Genomic DNA, 24,469 nt, shown 5'->3' on the forward strand with positions numbered 1-24,469 from the left:
ATTTCTAAAATTAAAACTAAATCAACTGGTATTCACAGCACAAGAACTATTAAGGGAAATAACACAGACAAGTTATCTGCTGTTTTTAGACGATTTGCATGTTGGTGGCCGAGTTGTGATATACAAACTGCTGCTCAACTTTTTGGACATCAGAACAGAATGCAGGCACAGTAATTACATTTTTGACATGGTGTCCACTGGTTTAGAGCCAACTCTGAATAAACGTTCAGTAAATGTTAAATAAGCTAAGCCAAGCCAATTGTTTGAGCAGGTTGGGTGTGTTTAGAGGTAGTCTGTTCCTCCTGCTGCTGAAAATAATGGATTAAACCTGAAAGGCTGTTGATGTAAAACGTTTCTGACTGGACACAGTGGACATTATATCCCTAAATACTAAGAACGTCCATGTTAAATACTTAAAACTGTATTCTTAGTGCGGAAAAAATGAGCCGAACAGCATTTTCATTTTCACGGAACAAAATAACACTTCACTAAATCCACGACAATCAATTTGTAACAAAATAAGCATCTATAGGAGACAGAATGACCTAATATAGTTCCTCATTTCAGGAAAAGCTATATATTACTGCACCGCAATTCAACAGACACTTAAATCCAGTGGAATCGATTAAGTGATTGACAGCAAAACAAAAACATTAACAGTTATTTCTCTCACAAAAAAACCCAAACATTTACTGGTTCCAGCTTCTCAAATTTAAGGATTATCTGCTGTTCTTTGTTTTATATGTTGCTAAAAAAAAAGACAGCTTTCTGTTTTGGACTGATAGTCACCACTTTTCATCAGAATTATGTGATAGTACATGGATGTGGTTGCTGTCTTCTTCTATTTAGACATCTAAAGCAGACAGCATAATATATCTGGTCTTCAGCTTACGATGTGATCGACCTACAGCGTTCCGTTGTTACATCAGAACTGGTTACATGGAACTAGTTGACAAGCAGATGAATACGTCGTCACGCGGCGCTATAAGACGGCTTTGTTTCCATTCTCCAGTTTCACGCCACCTTGGATTGTGCTACATTCACTAACTTTTGCCCTTCATTATGGCTCCCAAGCGTAAGTCAGACTCTTCTGATGGCAGTGCTTCAAAGAAAAGGAAAGCCATCTCCATGGAAGTGAAATTAGATATAATAAAATTCTTCGAACAGGGTGAAACACATGGCTTTGTTTACATTTTCACCACAGTTCCGACTTTTGACGTCACACTGTAGGAACAGAACTTAGACAGAAGTCAAGGACCCCCTGTATATGATTTCTGTGTAAATCTCCTTTAATTTATTAGGTTTTGATTGATGGATGCTGCCATAAATTTGCTTGACATTTAAAGAAAGCTGCTAATAACAGGGAATTACAATGTTTACAAACGATTAATCAACCAAAAGTATATATTGCAGAATGTCCAAATATAAAAAAACATCTGAAATCAATTCTTAAAATCCGCATTTAAAACACAAAGCAATTTGTATCCATGGTAAATATATTATTACAATAATGGGTCGCAGAAACCAGTTAAATTTCACCTCCGAGAGACAAAAAGTGAAGCAGAATCATAACAGAAGTGGGGCTTTCGACAGTGACTCATCACATAACCACAGAGCATACATCACTTTGCCAAATGTTGACAAAAATCAGAGTCAACAATAACAGAAGGAAGTCTATTCAAAATTCTACTCGATGACTGTATATACTCTGTTCTCTGCACAAACAACAAAACCAATCCTGCAAGGTGTTCGGTGGCTGATGCAGAGTTTCTGTCAGGTGTAACAACGTGCAGGTGACGCATGTGACCGAGCACGTTAGAAAATGTGCTTCAATAAAAGTGGAGAGCAAAGACAGTTGTTGGCCAAAGGTTGCGGTTTCACTTCTTCCTGCGTCATATTTACACTGGCAATGACAGCAACACAGTGGAGCAAGTGAATTCCAACATCCAACTTCTGAACTGGACGACCCTCAACCTCCTGTTCTGTTTCATTTCTTCGTGCTCGCAGCTCTGCCACCATTACTCAGAGTGAATCTATTCAAGTGCAGATCAGCAAGTTTGCGAGTCAAACCGTCCACGACACTAAGTATGGGAAATATGCTAAATATTTCGACTATCTGGCACCGGTACCTTCTTCCAGACAGAACTAGAGCTGGATTTAACCACCTCCTTCAGGGTGTTGCAGAGGCTGTGCTGTAATTGCAACCGCAGCTAACGAGCACCTCCTCAAAAATGCGAATATACATCAGGGCGGAGACACCACAAGGGACTCTGAAACTGAGCCAAGATGCGTTTTTTTAACTCCCTCGGCTTTTGCATTTCAGACTCAGTAATTGAGAGCTTGTCCTCACCTGTCAAGAAACAAATTGGCTGTGAGAGAGACACTAGGCGCCTATGCTTGCTTCCTACTTGCTAATACGACATGACACGCTCAACAGCATCAAAAGATTTCAAAGATCCAATGCACATCCCATCTGCTGTATGATTTCAGTCATACTTATTAAATTACCATCTTAAATGAAGATGGAATTGAATCTCCTTGTCTGTTGAGGCCAGAAAAAGCTAGTTGTAAGACTAACATCGCCATCTCCAGCGCTAATAAGCTTTCCATCACAGCTCTCCAGTAGAATCTAGGCAAGTAGGGGAAAGAAGAAGAGTATCGCTACAGAGAAGCAATTTCTGTGCACTGAAAACTCTACATTATTTTTGTTTTTAAATGAAAAACCTGGTCTGAGCCAAGGTTAAGTGGACTCAATACAAAATACAGGTGACTAAAAATGACAAAATCTGTGAAAAAATACCAGAAATGGCAGCAAAAATGAGGCACCAACATCTCAGAAAGGCACATTTTACTCCTGCAATGATTACGACCGAATGAATTCTACAATTTCCTTTATCAGACGCTTTAATCCAAAGTGACGTAGATCTGAGAGTAGACACAACAAAAGCAAGGATCTAGCCAGGAGAAAACAACCTGGATAACGGCCATGATTTGAATCTTTTTTCTTTTTTTTTGCAATCTGTCAACTGCAAAGGTGTTCAGTGAAGAGCTGTTTTTAAGTCTTTCCTTAAAGACTGAGAGAGACTCTGCAGATCGAACAGAGTTTGGTAACTCATTCCACCACTGGGGAATCACAGAGAAGAAGAGTCTGGCTATCGACCTTGAGCCCTGTTGGTGGTTGTATCAGGCGTCTTTTGTTCTCCGAGCATCGTACATCAAAAAACATATCTTGGCAGCTAATTTGGCTTCATTATATTAGCTGATTTAGAGGTTAAAAATACTAATTTCTCCAGATTAAAAAGCTTTTAGAGGTTACCCCGCTTACTTTAACCCCTACTAACCCCGATAGAGCACATAATCAACTCAAATGCTGACACAAGATCTGAAAATGTTTTTGTTCTCACCTTGGAGCTGTTGGATTTGGGAGGTGTGCTTGTAGTCGTCTCCGGCGTACTGCTGCCGCCATCCTTATCCTGACTTTCGCCCTGGCTCAGGACCGCTAGCAGAGAACGCAGCTGAGGCACTGAGATGGTGCTGTTGTCTCCATAGCGGGACAGCAGGTCCTGGAGCACCTGGGCAGGCGACTGAGTCTGACTCTGACCCGACACTCGGCCCACCGGGCAGAGCAGCAGGACCAGGGTCAGAACGAGCACCGACTGGGAGTGGAGGAGGCTGACGGTACCACGGCCATGAGAGGACCAGATGATCATGGCTTCTTCAGTGGATGGAAAACGCTGATCTGTGGAGGAAAAAGAAGAATGATTTAAAATAAACCTGTAACTGGAGACGCCAGTTTTGTCTAGACTCAGCATTTACTCCCTGCCGTTGAGGAAACATTTGTGCATCTATTTGAAGTTTGGATTTCCTCATATCTAGAGCCACTGTAACACCTGAATTTTAGTATAAATAGCAAAAATATACACTTTGATGCATTACTATCTGTCTAAACATGTTTTATTATGTGTTGGAAATTATGCGTCACTTTTTATCACTGTATTTACATTTTAAAATTGCTTGTGTTTTTTAAAACCAAAAATAAGACAGAAAGTGTCAAAAAACCTGGAAAGGTGTCTTGTTAATACTACATAGATTTCCAAAAGGGTAAAGTAAATACACCAAGTGTTATCCTCATGCAAGAACTAAATTAAATGAAATAATCTAACAGTGGCATTTTTCACAGTTTGGTCTACCACTCTTCAAAAAGACATTATTTTTCCATGTAATAAAGTTATCCTGAAGTTATCTGCTGAGATGTGGTTGAAAGTTCTGGAAAATGCAGTAAGGCAGGACCTTGAGCCGGTGTATTGATTTTAGAGAACTGTTTTTGTTTTGGTGCTCTGAAAGACCATTTTATTGTAATATGAAGAATGAAAACAGGAAACGTGGTTGAAATTTTAAGAAACAGTATGTCGGACCTTTAGGATCAAACTGTCTCTTAATCTAGTTTAACGTCTTAAAGTTCAGGTGCAGCACTTTATTAACTGCAAATAACTGCAATTAATGATAAAAGCGCCTTTTCCTGCTTATTTTAAGCCTCCTTTACTTCAAGATGAGGGATTTTAGAGCCTCCAGTCGGCACCTTTTTTGCTTCAAATCTGAGAAATCGCACCAATTATTGAATATCCTTTTTTATTTAGTTTAAAACCAAAATATAGCCGCAGCAGTTTCTCATGTGTTTTGCTTTTACAACTAAATCCATGATAATATTATTGACAAATGGTCATCGAAATACAACGAGGTGAATGTTGAAATTTAAGAGCCTCAGAGTGCCTTTAAGTGCTGTTAAACCAAGCAGAAAAAGGGAGGCAAAACTTGGAAAAAACTTAGAAATAGTGACTGAAATATGACATTTTGTGAGCATAATCCAGCTGTTTTCATGCAGGTGAATGGAAACAATTGTGACAATTATGCAAAACAGTCGCTGTCAGCTCACATAATTGCGATCAGGTGACTATTGTGAAAGTAAAACTCAACTGAAACCTCTAGCTTATCATTTATTTATGCTAAAATGTTTATTTTCTCCTGCTATGTGTATGCGTTCTTGTTTCTGGGAAAACTATGTCATGGTAATGGAGTGATTTTCAACCAGCTCAGCATGTTTGAGTGCAGACTGCAAGGTTTAAAAAGGTCCATCTAATGAGAAACGTTTCCATCCCTCGAAGGCTTTTTGTCTCTGGAAAGTTTCACTCAGCATTTCTTACATGGTATGGAAAACTGATCACAGGGTGAAGTATGTATATACCGTCCAACAAAAAGGAATTCCTGATTTTCTGCTCATTATAAAAGCTGCTACATTTGAGCCTCTCCTTTGAGAATCTGGACAGACTTTCAATATCACATACGATATTAAATTTACCAAGTGTTTGTTTTATTATTTAGGTAATAAAAGTCACGGCAGTATTTCGAAAACATTAAGTAATAACTGTGGTAGGCCAATGTGTGCTCCTGCCAACTAACAAATACTAGTAAGGAGTTTGTAAGCAAACATGGGTGTGGACATTATGGCTTTTAAATGATTTCATAAGTCATCTATGTGAGTATCTTATGACAGAAGAACTGCATTTTACATTTTTATAGAGCTTCAAGAACACACAGACAAACTAACTATGCATTTTGGTGAAAAGTCGAAACGTAAATGTAACTTTGCAAAAAAATTTTTTTAAATTCTCTAAAAATCTGAGTTAAATGATAAATATCAAAACAGAGACAACAGAGACAGATATTAAGCTTATAGAACACAATACATTAGAGTGAAAAAGACTAAAAAATCCAGATATCTTTGAGGAGAAACAGGGTTATTCCATCTCAAATCATCGGGGGCCTTCTGCTCTGATTTGCTCGAAACTCTTGTGTCATAAACTGAATATTTAAAATGGAATCTGTGTAATTTCAGATTGATATATTAAGTCTTCTCTGAGCTTTTTTGTTTTGTAAATTGACCCACTTCAAGCACATTTTTGCACACACACTGAAATCTGGGGCCGTGCCTGGATGAGAATATCTCAGGAACAGTTAAAGATAAAAGTCAGTGTTATTTCTCATCGTGTTATTAACTCAGAATCTGTAATATTGCAGATCTCTGTTTGTGGGTGAGTTGAAAAATATGAAAAAATTCAAGCTGTCATGAAAGGTCCCATCTTTTAGTACACATTAACAAAAAAAACTGATTGTGCAGAATTCATTTAGTGATATTTTTTAACCATATGTAGCTGCACGTCAAATAAAACACAGAATATTTTTAATATTAAATACTTGGTCACAGAAGTGAAAAAAGCTTCTTTTTTTTTTTTTTTTTTTTACTTTCATAACTGATTGAGCAGGTATGAAAAGTGGCAACACAACATCCAAAATATTGACAGATCGCTGAAAGCAATTAGAGCAGAGTTTTGTTGTTTCAAGAATGGCTCTCTAAATATAATTAACAAAATATATATTTTTAATATTGGCATATTGTTTTTTATTGTTGGACACTATTTTGTAGCGATAAACGTTGGTTTGGAGGAGATTTGTTATGTAGTTTTGTATCATTTCTTTGGGAATAATCACTGTTTAAGGCCATTCGGATGATAATATAACCAAATACATGGCTCTGTTGGGATAGTAGAACTGCCTTAGTGGGATTTTTTCATGCCTTGATGTATATTTAGTGGTAATGTAATTTACTAATGTGATCGAGACTTTAATGGTTATCTAATTTATTCCCATGATCATTGCAGAAACTGTTTGATTGGATCAAACTGTACGTTTAAAACAACTTTATCTTGGAAAATATTTTATATATCAATCTCAAGTTGCACAAATAACTTTCTAAATATACGTATTTCATGCTATAAACATTTATTTCAGGCAAATCATACATTAGTTAAACAGAAATTATTCTTAAAATTTAATGATTTGAGATGTGAAAACTGATTAAAAATCTGAGTCCAACAGAGAATTTTATGAAGCATTTGGTGCCAACAAACAGTTTTGAATACTCTCTGATAAACTCAATAACTGCTGGTAAAATTCTCATAAAAAGAACGGCATTTTATTCAAATCAGACACTGTCATGCCACAACTGTTCTTAACATTTGAGGATTTGAGATGGAATGACCCAATGGAGAAACTGCGCTGTAAAAACTGATAAAAATCTGATTAGTTAAATTGAGCCACCTCTGATCAAACGATAAGTAATAAAGAAGAGTATTTTATGAAGCCAATTTCTGGGCATTCAACAGTTTTGAATACTCTGAAAAACTTCATAACTAGCCAGTAAAATGCTCATAAAAAGCATATTGAGACCGAACCCTTAGGGCTGGAGTGTCAAACACGTGGCCCGCAAGACAAAAGCAGCCCTCCAGATGGTCCAATCCGGCCCGTGGGACGACTTGGTAAAGAGTAAAAATTACAGAGAAGATATTAACTACAAATTGTAAATTTGTAAAACTACAAAATTTAAAAATAATTTCCAGGCCTTGAAAAGTTGTTTTGATCATAAAGTAAAACATTAGATTGTTCATTGTTCTTTGGCATTTTGCATCTCATTTCTGTAATATTTTTTGTCCTGTTTTTGTAGTTTGTTGTTTTTTTTTGTCTGACTTTTGTCGTTTGTCTCGTGCTTTTGTTGTTTTGTTTCTTGTTTTTATTGTTTTGTGTTTCATTTTTGTCTCGCTTCTGTTGTTTGTCTTATTTTTGTCATTTTCTGTTTTGCTTTATTCGTTGTATCCTGTATTGTTTTTGTTGTTTTGTGTTTTTTTATCTCGCTTGTGTTCTTCGTCTGTGTTTTTGTCGTTTTGTTTCTTGCTTTTGTAATTTTTTGTCTCATTTTCAGCCACTTTTTTTGACCCTTTGTAACTTTTTTGTCTCATTTTTTGATGTTTTGTTTCTCGTTTTTCTCATTTTTGTAATATTTGTCTTGTTTTTGTTGTTTCTTGTCTTTTTTGTCTGACTTGCCGTTTGTCTCATGTTTTTGTCGTTTTGTGTTTCCTTTTTGTCTCGCTTGTGTTGTTTGCCTATTTTTTTGTAGTGTTGTTTGTCGCTTTTGCCATTTTTTGTCTGGTTTTTGACGATTTTTTTGTCCCTTTGAAACTTTTTGGTGTAATTTTTTGTTTCTTTTTTGCTTTGTTTCATGTCATTTGTCTCATTTTTTGTTGTTTTGTTTGTTTTTCTCATGTTGTGTCTCATTTTTGTAATACTTTGTCTTGTTTTTGCTGTTTTTTGTCTTTTTTTTGTCTGACTTTTGTCATTTTGATCATAAAGTAAAATACTACATCATTCATTTCCTGATATCTGTGACTAAACGTTTTGTGTCTTTGTAGACACTCTGTGATCTGTAAGTTGTAATGTGTAAATGATAAACTGAGGCTTAATATTGCTGAAATTGAATTTATTTTTCTTAAGAAATTTCAGGTTGTTCATAATGTTTTGTAAAAAGATAATTCCATCAATGTGAACTTTTTTGCACTAAAACGAAAGAAAAATTTAGAGTTGTCGTCATTTATAGGTTATTATGCTCTGATTTTACTGGTCCGAACCACTTGAGATCAAATTGGTCTGAATGTGGCCCCTGAACTAACTGAGTTGGACACCCCTGCCTTAGGGTATCTGAATATCCAGCTGTTTAGTAGTTAGGGGACTGATGCTAACCGCTAATTAAAGACTGAACACTGAGTCAACACAAAGGGCCACTGTCACGCAAAGCACAGACAGGAAACAGGAATCCAGTGGGACTAAACAGACCGATCAATTACAGACAATTACAGAAAATTGCAGCATGCATTCATAAGACAACACACTGGATATAGACACCACTGTGAAAACACACTAACCAACTGTGAAGCTTGCAAATTCTTTGTCCTCGTCACTGAACACACACCAAAATATTTCAGCCTGAGAGGGAGTATATTATGTAAGCATTTCAGCTACACAAAATCACCCCCTTTTCCCAACCCTGACACAAATTTTTCTTGCTCACGTACCACACACAGGGCAAACTGTAATGTTCCCGACTCTCACACACAGAGCAGTGATTCATGTCGGTGCACCCTGCAGGGCTGAATAAACAGACCCATTCATTTTTGGTAAAGAAACGCTCACCTTTTCCTACAGAGCCTCTAATGATAGGCGGTGCGTAAAGCACTCGATTCAGTCCGTCGGCCGCCGAGCCTCCAAGCGTGCCGAGTGATGCCCACAGGTTATCTGGGAGTTGGAGTCGAGGGACCGACCAGCAAAGGAGGAAGAAACGCCTGAGGAGCGCAGCAAGGCTTCTCAGAAGTGCAGTGGACTGTGGATGAGAGAGAGAGACAGATAAAATGAAGGTTACGAGTCACTGGTGAGGAAGGAAGAAACAGGAAAAAGGTAGACGAGGAGAAAAGAGGCAGTGAAGAAGAGAGCAAACCTGAAATGGCAGCTGCCGGCGGGAACTTTCTGTATTTGCTTTTCTGCATTGATTTTGCTTCCCATTTCAATGTGACACTTAGGCCACAAAGTCAAATGTTGAGCCAAAGCCAGATAATTTCATTTCTCTATGGATTTTTTTTTAGTTACGTAACTTTCTGAAACCTAAAACTTGACACTGGTTTTGAAACGCATTTTATCTTTTAAAAAAAATACCTAAAATCACATCATTTATCAGAGCCAGAAACTGCAATAACAGAAAGAACAAAAAAAGCACTCAGAGAGAGCAGTACTCCGCCAAGGCTGCTCAGTCGTATCATTTCCAATGGATGAAATCTTCAATAAAAAATGACCTTGCACCAAGCACAGGCGTGTGTTATGCATGTGTACATTATGTACGGATACCAAATCGCGTAACCTAAATATGTAGCGGGTGGTGGGAATTGATGGGACTCAGAAACACCCCCACAATATAATCAATTGTTCCTTGGATCATTTCTGATGGATAAGTCCTGATAAGTCCACAGTGGTGGATTTGTAGTAGGATCACAATCATGTGATCATCAGCAGGCAGCTGATATAGTGTTCACTTGTTGTCATAGTTACAGTGACACCATGCCGCTATCTCACAAGGCTACAGAAATCTTTAACAAATCCATGGATCCAGACTATAAGCAGCATCACTGCCAAAATCTAATCACTTGGTCCTTGTGTCATTTCTGACCTTCCCTGAAAATTTCATCCAAATCCGTTGGTCTGTTTTTGAGTAATGTTGTGAACAGACAGACAGACGGACAAACATATGGCGATCGTCACATAACTCCACTGCGTTCCTTGGCGGAGTAATAATCAGATTTTCAACTTTCAGACAGTCTTTGAACTAATCACATGTGACGTGCAGGGAAAATTTGCCAAATCTAAACTTAAAAATCATGGTATTTCCTTAAAATTACATTATATTACATGTCATATTTTACAAAAATAGCCCGAAATAAGTAAGTAAATCACTTCAGTTAGTGTCTGCTCTTCTCAATGGTAGAAACAAAAAAAATCTCTCTTCCTAAGCTGAGAGCATTAACATGCAATTTTTTTTTTTTTTTTTTTTTTTTTAAAAACAGAATTTTGTGCAAAAAAACAAAATCTGTAGTCCTTGGTACAACCAAGATCAATGAGGAACTGAGCTACAACCAAACATTCATGTGACAAAAATTCAGGAACTTTTTTGCTGGACTTCAGGTTGTGTTTAAACAGAGCAGATAGGAGACAAGTATCTAAACAAATAAAAATCTAAGTCGTAAAATATCCACACGCACAACTTTTTCCAATTGGAAAAACAGAAATGAGTCATAAATTATTTTTTAAAACTAAAATAAGATGTAAATAATCTCATACTTATTTGTCAAATACAAATAAATTACACCAAACAGATCTTTACTTTTATTAGACAATGAAAGTGTCCTCAAAACTACAGTCTGATCACAATATACTCTGTGGTTTAAAGCATTTACTGCATCTTCCAAGAATTCGTTTTACAACTAAAGCATTTGGTTGTAATAAAACTAGAAACCAATTTGATAGTTGGAAAAAAAAACCCAGGGTAATCTATGTATTTGAAAGCAGTTTTTTAAAGCCATGAAACTCATTCAAAATATAAATAAAAGCTTTCAATTTAAGCAAATAAAACAGAAATATGACAACAAAAGGATTTCTGTCAATTTTTGTAACATAAATTTCTTTTAAAAAAAATTAACTTTTGCTTGTTTCTTTTTTATGGTTTGTGCCATTTTGACTGTGTCACACTGCACAGAAGACGAGTCATCTCTCTCCTTCTAGCCATTATTATGCTGTTTCCATAAAGGTGCAGTGAAAAATGAGGCCACAGTGAGTAAAAATGTGGCAGAAAAACTCAAACAGGGGAAATACTGCAGCTGCAAAACATCCATATCAGATGCAACAGAAGAAAACAGCACACTACCAGTCAATATGATTAAGTTTTCAGGGTGAAAAACCACAACTCATGGCCATAAAATGTCTTACTTAGAACACTAGTGTCTAAGAGAGTCCAAATAAATACGACACAACCTCCTCTCTCTTTACATATTGTGCTAAGACGCCCTTGAGGAAAGCGCTTAAGTTTCATTTACATTAATGATCGACTGCAGCTAACTTCCCACCACATAAAATAAACCTTCCACTGTCCTGCTGTGTCTAACTAATTTGTGTTCAGCCACCAGCCTTTTTCTTTCATTTCTCTCTGCAGAAGTCTCCGAGCTGAGGAGGCGAAGAGAAGACTCTCCTCTTCAATAAGTCACCTTCTCCCCGATGAATTAAAGCCTCCCTCCCAAATAGTCCTCCTCCACTTGGTCTAATGAGGCCTTATGCTGAAGTAGGGGGGAAGAGAGAGGAAACAAGGAACAGAAAATAGTAAAAATCTACTTTGTAAGCCTCTTTAGCTGTTATTTTTATTATTTTTTCACAGCATTCTCTCTTATACAATTCTCCTAACAGTTAGAGCTCTGAACCTTGGCCTCCTTACTGCTGGGTGATGTTGTTAATTGCTGAAACAATTAGGTAATCTGCAGATAATCGAGTAAAAATAACAAGCATTTACCTCGTCTGGCTTTTTTAAGTGGAGGTTTTGCTGTTGTTTTTTGCATGATGCAATATGATGATGTCAACATGTTCTGGGAAAATACAGCAAGCAATAAAAAGGTTAGGTGGAAAATGTGGTGTAAAAGATCCCTTAGTTTCATGCGATGACATCTAAATAGCAACGTATGCTGTGAAATTGTACATCAGTTGACCTGAGGGGTCATTTTTACATCAAATAACACAACTGCTTATTTTTAGATTTATTCTGAGGACCTAAACTGTCAACAAATCAAAGAAACATTATCATGTTGACACACATATTCTGAACATTTAGTAAAAGCCAAATCTAGACCTACTCCACGTGTATGGGTATTTTTTTTAGAAGAGTTTTTCCTGTTTCTTTTTCCAAAAAATGAAAAACCAAATATCCCATCCCCTGTATGAATAGGTTTCATTTCAATATTGAGGAGGATACATTAAGTTGGAGGGTCTTGAGCATCAAACACTTAATTTCCTGCATTTTATTGCCTTTTTGTTGCACTAATTTTTGTCTTTTCTACACATTTTATGGTGGAAATTTATTTGCCTATGCAAAGGAAAACACAAAATCCATCACTGGGTGACAATTCAGCATATAGTGGAAGATACAGTGGTGGAAAAAACTCTTCAAACACCCCATACATTTGCATTAAGAATGAGTCTTAGGCCTTCAATTGCAATTTCTTGACTGTATTTTGACTTTATTCTGGCTTTCTGCTGCTGTTGGCACTGAATTATACTTGACTACATGAATGACCATGATCGCAGCTAGTGTCCATGTCAGTCCTATGTTTTGTGTGATTTTTATTGTTGTTATCTATTTTATTATTTATGGTTTTTATTGAGTTTTTACAGGGTTTTTTTTACCTGTTTTTACTGGTTTATGTGGTTTTTATTTTTTTAATTTGTTTGTTTTTATTGTTTGCTTACTGGAATGCTTGTGTAAACTGCTGCAAAACAAATCGCCCTTCAAGGGACAAATAATAAAGTTGAGTTTTGTTGAGTTCTTCTAGTACAGTCACAGCCATAATACTAAACAAATCCTAAAAAAAGCCACTAAAAACTTAAAATTGGTTCCATATAAATAAGAATTCTTGAGTATTGGGTCATTTTGGTCGAATTTAGTTTTGCTAATTTTTCTTGTAAACAATAAACCAAAAAAATATCATTTGTATTTGTTTGTGTCTGTCTTATGCAGCCACAACTTTTGAAACACAAAAAAGATTTTTCCACAAATATTTCAAGAAAATATTTGAGATTCTGTAAAATTTTAAGGGTGTCCAAAAACTTTTTTGCACCACTGTATATGAATCTGGCAACATTTTCCACAATAAATTCAGCAATTGCATGAACTGATGTCACACTTTGACAGTTAAAAAAAAGACCCAGTACTGAAAAAAAAGACTCACCTCCATCTATCAGCAACAGTATAGTGTTGTTGTTTTTTTGTTTTTTTTTTAAAAACAAATAGCCGTATGCCTTGCATCTATACCACCCACTCACCCACTGTTATAAAATATATCTCCGCTGACATGAAAACACAACTGAAACACTATCAAATATGCTGAACAAACTGGTGTCGATGTAACCCCAATGATGCATCTGTTAGTAGAGTGGAAGAGAAACTCTGCATTTACATGTAAACATGTACAAAGTCCTGTTAGCAAGGTTAGCATTGGCACTATTTGGCCACATGTGCACCTGCCTCATGCTAACAAATGCTGTAACAGCTCACACTCTCAAGGCACAAGCTAAAAATTCAGCTTCTGAATATTATCTTCCTGGAAGATGTTTTCCAAAATATCCTAGAACCTAAAACCACTGGATGTAAAGGGAAAATAAAACAAAAAAGCAACATTTTTAGGACCTTTTAACATTGTTAACATGTCTATATAGTGTTTCTATACACTGAAATAGACATTATAATTAAAACATGCAGTCAACACCATAGCAGAGCGTTTCCACCTTGTCTCAAAAATACAGATTCAGACCTTTCCGAGTTTCATTCATATTAAACTTAAGGAATCTGAATTTCTATGTCATTATTCGTCTTCAGAATTGGTTACATTTAAGCCATTTTAAGGCAGAAAGGAGCTATTTCCATGGAAACATAACTTTTAAATATGCAATTTTTACACAAAGGAGTTTTAAAACTTAAACCAATGACCAAAATACCTGTGTGTCTTTCATTGCCAGTCAAGGATTAACATAACCAAGGATATCAAATTAAACTGAGTGGTGGTATTGGTATTGTAAAATATTTTGTCTGACTCATTATACTATACTTTGAGGTATATTTTATGCTACGGTCTTGACCATCTTCATTTCAGTGGGATATAATTTGTTAAATTAAAAGAAAACTTTAATCCTTACGATCTCAAAGCAAGCAGAGTAACACCCAATCCTCCTTGATGCTGCAAGCTATACTGGTCAGGAGTTTCTCAGGTGAATAAACATACAACGATAAGGCCTGGTCTTCTCACGCCGACAGCCAGGAAAGTTGCCAGAAGTAAAACGATATCTCCGTCCTCTTCCACATTTATTTTTCATTAGAGAGACCAAGGTGTGTCAGGCAGTAGCTGGGCGCGACAGCACCAGAGTAAGAAACAAAGGCGTAAAAACAGGCGTACCGGAGACAAACATCAGCCTTCTTAATTCGTACACAACAATATTACGGTCTGACATAAGGGTCATTCCAGAATTGGAGGACATTTGCGTCTCAAAATTTTTGAAAAACAAATCTTCTCTCTTACAGTTTTCTGCTCAATTTTCATCAATAATAGGTACTAAACTATCAAAGGCTTAATTGACTCAGCTTATAGATTGATGGTACTATTTCTATTCCATGTTTTATTTGTTGTTTGCTAACCCTACTCTAATCACAGTAACAGAGGTGCTAATCCATGCTAATGTTAGCTTTTTCTCAGCAGTAGAAGCTAGATATTTAGCTAGCTGTTACTGCTGACCAAGAGGACAAACTGACTGATGGAAAACAGTAAAGACAAAAGTAAAAAGAATTTATCTTATCCTGATAATATGCATAACAGGGTTGCATGAGGTAGAGAGACATTCAATCAAGGCTGACGATGCTATAAAAATATGAAAAATAGAAGAGAGAAAGTAGCTTTGCTCTACCTATTCTGTAGGAAAACTGATGATGTTAATTCCAGCGTTTCATGTGATTCACTGTTTTCTTCTTCTTCTACCAGGTATAAAGGTTCTGCTAACAGGACTGTTGTGGGACACACGTTACATGCATCATAATGATTATTATTTAAAATATTATGTTGATTAAAAAAAAATTCCCACAATTACAAGAGACATCAATAAAAATAATAACAGTAAAAAATGAGATTTAAATTTCATTTTAACAGTTTTATTTGAGATTCAATTTGGTCATCAGGAGAGTGGGACAGAAAAATGATATTTTAGTGGGTACTTAAGACTTATTTGGTATTTTTAAAAATATTTTCAAGCATTCTTTTCTCCTAGTTTTTTTTAGATTTGGTCTCAGGACAGGTAAATTTACACAACAACTGCATGTTTTACTATTTTGTACATGAACTACCTGAAATTTGACCGATGGGACGTAAAACGTCCTCCAATTCTGGAATGACCCATACGACTACGCACACAGAACACAACTATCAGAGTAAAGGCGCAGCATTATGTTCACAATGTTAAATAAATGAGTGCTAACAAACGAGACGAATGCGGTAAGGAGTGGTAACAATCTGAACCGGGAAATGACAGGGTTTATGTGAGGTCTGAGCAAGCATCATTTAAACCATCATTGTTTGCCATCATTACACCATGCAGCACAAGTACACTGCCAAAGAGTAAATGAATTACAAGTGTCACTTCGTTAACTGTGTAGCGGACCTGATCTCGATCAACTATCAAACCTAATATACTACGTTAAAGCTTTAGGCAACGTTTAAAAGACAGAAAATATTCATTCACACGTTAAAATGAATGTGAAAGACAAATATTGAGAACATAAATCATTAAAAGAACGGGAAAATATTTAAACTATTCAATCTCAACTGCAAATAGGTTTTCACATATGAAGAATGGGACTTTTTTGACAATTGTTGTGAGTGACATAAACAGTAAATGTATTGAATCCAAGATAATATAAAACTAATAGCTGTTGCTGTCATCTGTACACATAGTACAAGTAAATTCCTATCACAGATCTATTTCCATCAACAAGAGGTAAAGGTTGATTTTGTATTTATCTGAGGCTCATGCTGCTTTTTGAGCTTTTGTTTGTTTCCATTTTTGATATCGAGTAAAAAAAAACAAAAAAAACTGATAAATTGTGAAGATATTTATTCACACATTGAGTGCTTTTCTTGCAACTGTTACCAAAACTGTAGCTGAATCAAGTCTTAAACCTCCAGAAGATTCACAAATTAGATAATATGCAGCATTTCTTTGTCACATATCTGATTATCTGGAGTTTTGGACGGTTGATCAGTCAAAACATGCAATTTGAGGAAGTAACCACGGATATTTAGACGTCTTTTTTCCCCACACATGTTTTCAGATTTATTGGTGATAAAAACAATCTTTAGAAAGAGCTCTAATTTTAAGTTGTGTTCATCAGTTCATTTTCCAGCAAATGTAAAATATCCTGCCACAATTTTATCATTGTGAAACTTATGAGCTGAAGTGTTTATATTAGACAAAAGAACTCTGTGCACATATATCTCACGAGACAAGTGTGTAGGAGAGGGATGAGTGTACCTAAAAGATATTTATAGAAGATATTATCAGTCCAAAAATAAAATAAAAGTTTTGCAAGATGATGGTGTAACAATGAAAGATCACAAATAGATGCATTTTTGCAAGCTAGATTTTTGTTGCTGTTTGAAACTTTTGGATACATGTTTATAGTAAAAGTCAAATATAAGTCAATCTGTGTTTATTATATACATACAAAAACAAAATACAAACAAAATATAAAGATAATGTTTTCACAGAATTCAGGGATAAAGTGGGGGAGTGACAATCACTGGGTGTGTACAGGTTATTGTTAATAATTATTTATTTCTTTAATGATTTGTATGCTATATTTATTTATGCGTATTATTAGTTGTTTTTTTTCTTTTCTTTGTTATTGTTAGGTCCTTTTGTCTTTGTCCCTTTGTATAAATGTAGATGGACATATTGGTGTATATTTACTATAAATACTGCCCACTATTACTACTATTGTCATTATTATTGTTATTATTATTGTTGTTTCTAAATTTTTGAAGAAGCAGGAAGAATAGATTTACAATCATTTGTGTAAGGAGAGGTGGGATTAGATAAATTTTGACTTATTCCCACTCCTTTTTGAGCAAGTTATTCATTGCCTTTTGTTGTTGTTTTCCTTTTATGTTTGAAATGTTCAAAATAAACTTTCAAAAATCTAATTAAAAAAATCAAGTATCGGCCTCAAGAAAATCCACCCTTCTTTGGATTATTCTCGATGGCTGGTATGCAGCAATACAACCGCACAGAATAAGAATAGCTGTTAAACTGCTGCCTGTCAAACTGTTTCTGTGACTGTGATAATAACTTGTTACAGATACTAAATATAAACACATACCAAAGTGAGTCCTGTTTTTGCTCCGGACCAACTATAGGTCCAAACAGTTGAGCTGCAATAAACACTGAGGGAGCACAAGCATTCTTCACTGGCCAAAATCCAATCAAAACACTGTTTTTAAATGTCACCGTGTCCAGTCGGTGTCATGTCAGTGTACACTAACTCACAAACAGAGTCACTGTTTTAGCGGTGAGCGGGTGCACAGTTTGAACCCAAGGCCTATTTGCAGCTGTTGAGATAAAGGGTGATGGAGCAGACGGGCAGTCTGCAGCAGAGACGTTAGTCCTTCCAGAGCAAAGGCCTCCGCCGTGACGTTAAATATGAGGTTTACAAGCCAGAAGTGGCAGCTGGGGAGAAAAGGAGGGAAAAGCAGGGTGGGAACATGTTTAGTCACAGTCGGATGAACTCCAATCCCAACTGGCATGCAGCTGATTCTGCTCCGGACATCCCTTCAAATCTTTCTCCGTTCTTACAAAGTCACCCTTTCTTTGTCCAACTTTCTCTGACTAGATAAGAAAACGAATCAGCCCCACCAGGTGACTAGCAGTCGAACACACATGTAAGTGGTAAACAAACACAAATCGCTGTTGTCGTCATTGTCACCAGGCTATATAAGCACTGGGAGTGAGTAAATGAGCACAGGTACTGATTTGGGTTCTGCCTGCAGCTAAATATTAACCCTCTGACCCCCAAGCAGTTCATAGGTGCTTTTATTTTGCTGCCGATGTGCACCCACGGCAGCCCAGAATAGACAACTGTTGAAAAGAAACAAAAACCAGCAGTATTTTTGTCATCAGCAGAACTTTTTCTTCTCTACATGTGCAAATGGTTCATTTGTGGTAAATTAATAAATGAGACATGCAGAATAAAATGATTTTGATGAAATGTCACAATTTTAGGCTCAGATTTTTTATCATAGTCAGACAAAGTGGAAAATCCAACATTTTTATTCTGTTTTTGCAGTTTGTGGCTCTGACACACAAACTGTGTATCAAATAATATATATCAAACTCATTTTTTTTGATTTTCAAACCTGCTGTTGGGTTTTGGGGTTGACAGGGTTAATAATTATCAGCCCTACTGTCATATTTCACGGCTCTTCCACCCAAGTGTAAACACAGCTCAGTGAGAAATTTCCCTTGTGATCATCAAATTCACCAGCTGAGAGAGCAGAAATAAAATCCGTTATCAGTCACAGGACTAATCAGAGTTCAGGCTGAGGCTTTTACCAGCAGGATTATTTATCTGTTCACTGATCTGAAATACCAACCAGGTCAAGAAAGACAAATGGAAATAATGGCGCATGATGTATTGCCTCTGATTGTTACTAAACAAACCATGACCAGGCCAAACCCACGCACCTTTTATATCAACAAGTGAATAATTAAGGTGCTACAAAGGGTGGTCATTTGGAAATGCCGGTTATCAGTGCCGCAAAATTCCACAGCAGGAACAACAAACTCAATCAAGGCTGATAAAAGTGCTGATAGAAACTTATCTCATCCCAAACGTCAGCTCTTAGAAACGAAAGCTTACATCCTGTTTCCAGCTGTTGGTAAAATATTCTTACGTGTTTAAACCTCGTAGTCTCTGGAGATCAGACTACCAATGTGGGCGAAAAGTCGTGGTTAAACGGTTCCTGCAATAAACAAGCTTTTCTGAAACTCTGCACTGTTAAAACTTGACTTAAGACCAGCCACGCTCATTTATTTCTATCCTGCAGAAACAAAAGACGTACTTGTTTATATAAAGGTTCTCAGGGTGATGCACAGAATTCAGGCGGTTCTTCTGTGGACAGACCTACATCTCAGCTCACACTATTCTAACACTGAGTCTTAGCGACCTGGACTTTAAACAAACTAGACTGTCTTTGAATAAATTTGGTGAATTGGAACTGCACACTGCTTTATGATGATGCCAAATACTGTACTAATAACACCGAACAACATTAAAACCACAGACCTCTGAAGGTGGTTTAAACCAATTTCACAATAAAAAAAAAACTTTAATGTCTGTACATGAAAAGTTAGAATTGCATGCGGAGCCAAAATTAACCACCAAAATTACACGGCATAAAGTGCTTTTTGCTTTAGACGCCAAGATGTTAGCAGCAGATCCTTTAAGACCTGGAAATTGCAAGGTGGGATTAGACTTGTTTCTCCAGCACATCACACCCACCATTCTTGAGTAATTTTTGCAGTCACGGGGCTGCTTAAAATGCCACTGTCTTCAGGAAACACTACTGCCATGACAGGGTGTTTGTGGTCCACATCAGTGCAACGCAAAGGAACATCCACATGAAAGCAGAACCAAACTTTTCCCAGCAAAACACTGTCCAAAGCATCACACTTCTTCTACTACAAGAAATCAATCAAGCTGCTGCCAGAGTCCTAACTAAAACCTAGAAACTGGACCATAGTGCATGGTCTACCCAGCTAGAAGCTAGGTCCTCAAATCACTGCACTGGTTTCCTGTTGGTCAAAGAATAGAGTTCAAAATCTGACAAGGACTGAATGGTCTTAGACCAAAATCCATCCTGGACTTAATATCTCCATATGAAGCATTCAGAGCCCTCAGGTCATCGGGGACAGGTTTACTGTGTTCCCAGAAACGGAACCAAAAATAGTGAAGCAGCATTCAGCTATGATGCTCCTCACGTGTAGAACAAACTTCCTGAACACCTGAGTTCTGCTCAAACTGTCAGCTCTTTTAAATCAGGCCTGAAAACCAGATTGTTTACTGCAGCTTTCTCTTAGCTGCTCGATCTGTTTTCTTGTCTTTTAATGCACTTTTATAATCTTAATGTCTATTCTTATGTTTTATTCCCAGTTTCCAACAAAAAAAAAAGGCCTTTCTTGACTACGAGGCCAGTTTGAAGATTCATCCACATCAATCTCCAGCTGCAGTCACACTAACGACGGTTTCTACCCTGTAGTCGACGATGAATCCCGAATATGACCACTTATTCAAACTGCTCCTGCTTCTGGTGTCGGAAACGTATGTCTTAGACATACATCTAAGAATGTATGTCTACCTTTTAATTATTTTTCTGAATGTATTTCTTTGCCATTGTAAAGCACCTTGAATTGCCTCATGTATGAATTGTGTTGTACAAATAAACTTGCCTTGCCTAATCATGCATCCTGCTGCCATCCCTCCTTAGGTATACAACACATCTGGCTGTGCATCTTACATAAAAGAAATATTATAAATGGTGCAGTTCTGATGCTTATGTACCCATTGTAGGAGCTTTCAGCGGTCAGCATGGACACTCAGACCCCTCTGCATCTACATATATCCACGCAAACTGTGAAAGATTGCAGCAGTTTGTGCTACAGTAGCATTCAGTCTCCACTCACATCAGTATAAGCCCTGGGTGCCCATCACCTTGTCGCCAGTTAACTCGGTTGAACTTCCTTGGACCACTTTTAAGTAGATTCTAAGCGCTGTAAACCAAAAAAAGCCCACAAAAGCTCCTATTTTGAGAAGCTCTGACCCTGTTGTCTCGCCACCACAATAAAAAAATCTTGCCAATTTTCCCTGCTTCCTACACATCAACTTCAAGAACTGACTTGCTGCTTGAGACATCCATTGTAACAAGATCCACACTGTGATTCACTTAAGTGGTTTAAATGTGGCTCACCTGTGTACACAAAACATTTAAGCTGTTAAAAAAACACAATTTCTGATTCATGGTACATTAGTACTGTAATAGACACAATGAATCCCCTATATCTGCATTAAATAAACATGAAAGTAAGTTATGTTTAACCTTGGAACAATTGTCTTCAATGCTTTTCATTTAATCCACTGATCTGATTATTTAATTATCCAATTTTGCCACAGTAAAAACACTGGTGCAAGTCGAACAGCATCTTTAAGTAATCAAAATGCACAGGATAACGTTGAAAAAACCTCATTAATATGGAATTATGTCTCTAGATCTGTTAGAGGGCTGCAACTCAGGATTCATTATGAATTAATCCGCAGGTTATTTATTGATTTATTGTTTGGTTTTGAAGAAAAATTTAAATATATTCAAGCTCCCAGAACCCATCAAATCAATGCCTCTCTCAGATTTTTCCTGTGCTGCTTTTAAAACAGAACAAACTCTGAATTCTAAAGTACAAAGCAAACGGTACCTTTTGTGAACGCAGACACACAAACAGCACCTGCTCCTCGTTAGATCCTTCTTACTTGCAGGCAGTTTGCTCCTCAAAGCAGAGTCTAGTTCGTCTTCTTGTGTCTGCCCACTCAACTCTTCTCAACCCGGGCCACTTTATATACCACTGGAGTGAACATAAGGTTAAGCCGTGAACGGACTCATCAACCTTTGCCCAAGGCCCCTAATTACTGTTTCGCCCAGTCCTCAGGCTGTTATCATCAACCGAGCCCATCATTAGATGAGAGAGTGATGACTGTGGGCACGACGCCGGTTCACCGAACGCATTGTCAACGTGCTACAGTCATCCTGGGTTTACAATAAAGGAGCTTCCACCATAAAATTAGAGGCTTTATATTATATGACTTGGACAGGAACAACACCTCACTTTTACCCGCAGGCCAGCTTAGAGGTCAGTAATCCAGAAGCAGGAAGCCACACAGCAAATGCACTGAAGAAAACTCTACACCTGAGAATAATTTGGAAGTGATGGTTATTATTTCTTCTTCCAATATACGAGCAAGCGTGGATATTTAACTTGACAGCTGCAGTTTTAGTTAATTAACCAACACAGCATTAATATATGCAGTCAAAAGAACACTTACAACATATTATTATTTAATACTTATTATTTACTATGTACTATAAAGTTAATGCAAGACTAATTCAATTTCTAGAACTCTGAAACTGTTTATTTTTGAGTGCTTGATTGTTCAAAGTGGTTTCTTTTTTACTATATCATTGCTCACTGTTCACAAAAAAAACCCCATCATGACAGTTCAATGACTTCTCCAAGAATATAAACCAATTTCACACAAAAAGGTTTGTTAAATAGATCTAATTTCTATACATGAAAAGTTAAAATAGCATGTGGTGTCAGAATCAACCCCCGTAATTTCACTGTAGATTGTCCTTATTGCTATACAAAAGTTTGTGTCTGGAAAGTTTAATGGGTGTTGCAGCTGCTCCTACATTGCATGATTTAAAAATATACACATATGAACGGCTTAAAATAGACATTTATCAAAAAATATAATCTCTTTTCACAGCCTGGGAAAAAAGTATCTTCAAATTTCATTGGTATTCTGGGTTTTTCCAGCTATATGAAGCCTGGATGCTCGTTTTTCTTTTAAATTTTTCCATGTGAGCGATAACAGAAGAGAGCATTTAGGGTTTGTTTGCAAGTGTTGTAAAGCTGTAAAATAAAAAAAGGCCTTGAAGGGAGGCATAATGTCATAAACTCTGTATATAAAAGGTATCTATTATATTTTTGTGTCTGTTGCAGACAGTAACAATGGTAATAATGTTTGATAAAGGCTGTCAGGAGACGATACACATCTATAAACCGGATGTGAGACTAGTGTAACCTTTTATTGTTGAGTTTTAAACAAGTAGGTGAGATAAAATGGTGGTAAAATGCCAATCAGCATTTCCCAAAGCCAAAGATGACGTCCAAAAGTGTTCTGTTTTGTCCACAACTCAAACATATTGCCAAAGACGAGTAAAGAAACCAGAAAATATCCAAATTTAAGAAGCAGGAATCAGAAAATTCTGTCTTTCTTTACTGAGACCTGTTGACTGATAATCAAAATAGTCAGCCACTAATTTAAAAGTTGACAACTACTCAAGTAGTTGCTGAATTATTGCAGCTCTACTCTAAAGTCATTAATAGAATCTGAATCAGAAAAGCCTTTATTGTCAAGTGAGTTCGCACCCACAAGGAATTTGACATGGTGTATATAGTGTCAGTACTCCGCAGCAACAACAGACAGTGAATGAATAAATATAAAAATCTAAATCTGAGAAATAGTAAAAATGCAGTAAGTATAAGAAGTGTAAGCATAAGAACTACTGTGTACAAAGTGTAATCAAAGTACTGTGTAAAAAAAACAACATAAATTTGCTTAAACCAGGGTAATAAATTAGAATTATGATATTGCATAATGTTATTAAGGTATTACACATGAGGTTGAAATATTGTACATGTATTGGATATATAAGGTAAACAGATAGTGGGTAAACAACTGTGTTTATTTTCTATTTCATTTCACAATGGTTTCTGTGAAAAAGGTCTAACGCATCTCGAATCATTTATCTGGGTCCAGGTCGTGTTAATTGGTTAATTAGGTTATTAACAATTACTGTTATATACATGTGGGGAGTACTGAAAAATAAATGACATATATCTCGATAATTTTAGAAGCTTTACTAATACCTTTAGGCTTTTTTGCCCCTAACTAGCTTGACCATGAAACAGATATTACAATGTATTTTATCTAGTTTTACAAAGGTTTCAAGACACTCATAAGTAGCCACAACAACAGACAGTAAAAGAATAAATATACAAATCTAAAAAATTCTAAATAAATATGCTATAAGTATAAGAAGTATAAGAACTATTGTGTAAAAAGTAAGTGTAAACAAAGTACTGTGTAAAGGAAAAAAAAAGACATACATTTGCCTAAACCACGGTAATAAATTAGAATTATAATATTGCACATTGTTATTAAGGTATTTCACATGAGGTTGAATTATATAAGGTAAACAGATAGTGAGTGAACAACTGTGTTTACTTACTATTTCATTTCATTGTGGCTTTTGTGAAAAAGATCTGACACATCTTAAATCATTTATCTGGGTCCAGGTAACACTAATTGGTTAATTAGGTTATTAACAATTACTGTTATATACATGTGGGG

General features: G+C 36.4%; 1 protein-coding gene across 3 annotated transcripts in view; it reads right to left on the reverse strand.

Moving 5' to 3' along the window:
* The window catches only part of slc39a14 (solute carrier family 39 member 14), a 50,702-nt gene that overhangs the window by 25,295 nt on the left and 938 nt on the right, over window positions 1-24,469 (reverse strand). For 2 of the 3 annotated variants that reach the window (XM_035946318.2, XM_023266014.3), the window contains exons 2-3: window positions 9,079-9,265; window positions 3,405-3,739 (exon numbers count right to left, since the gene is read on the reverse strand). In XM_035946318.2, the coding sequence (XP_035802211.1) occupies window positions 3,405-3,710 (306 nt within the window). In that variant the 5' untranslated portion in view covers window positions 3,711-3,739; window positions 9,079-9,265. Of the gene's footprint in view, window positions 1-3,404; window positions 3,740-9,078; window positions 9,266-21,750; window positions 21,861-24,469 lie in introns of those variants that run through there. The other variant, XM_055011077.1, reaches the window with a different exon arrangement.

Source organism: Amphiprion ocellaris, chromosome 6 (genome assembly GCF_022539595.1).
Source record: "Amphiprion ocellaris isolate individual 3 ecotype Okinawa chromosome 6, ASM2253959v1, whole genome shotgun sequence".
Lineage (NCBI taxonomy): Eukaryota > Metazoa > Chordata > Actinopteri > Pomacentridae > Amphiprion > Amphiprion ocellaris.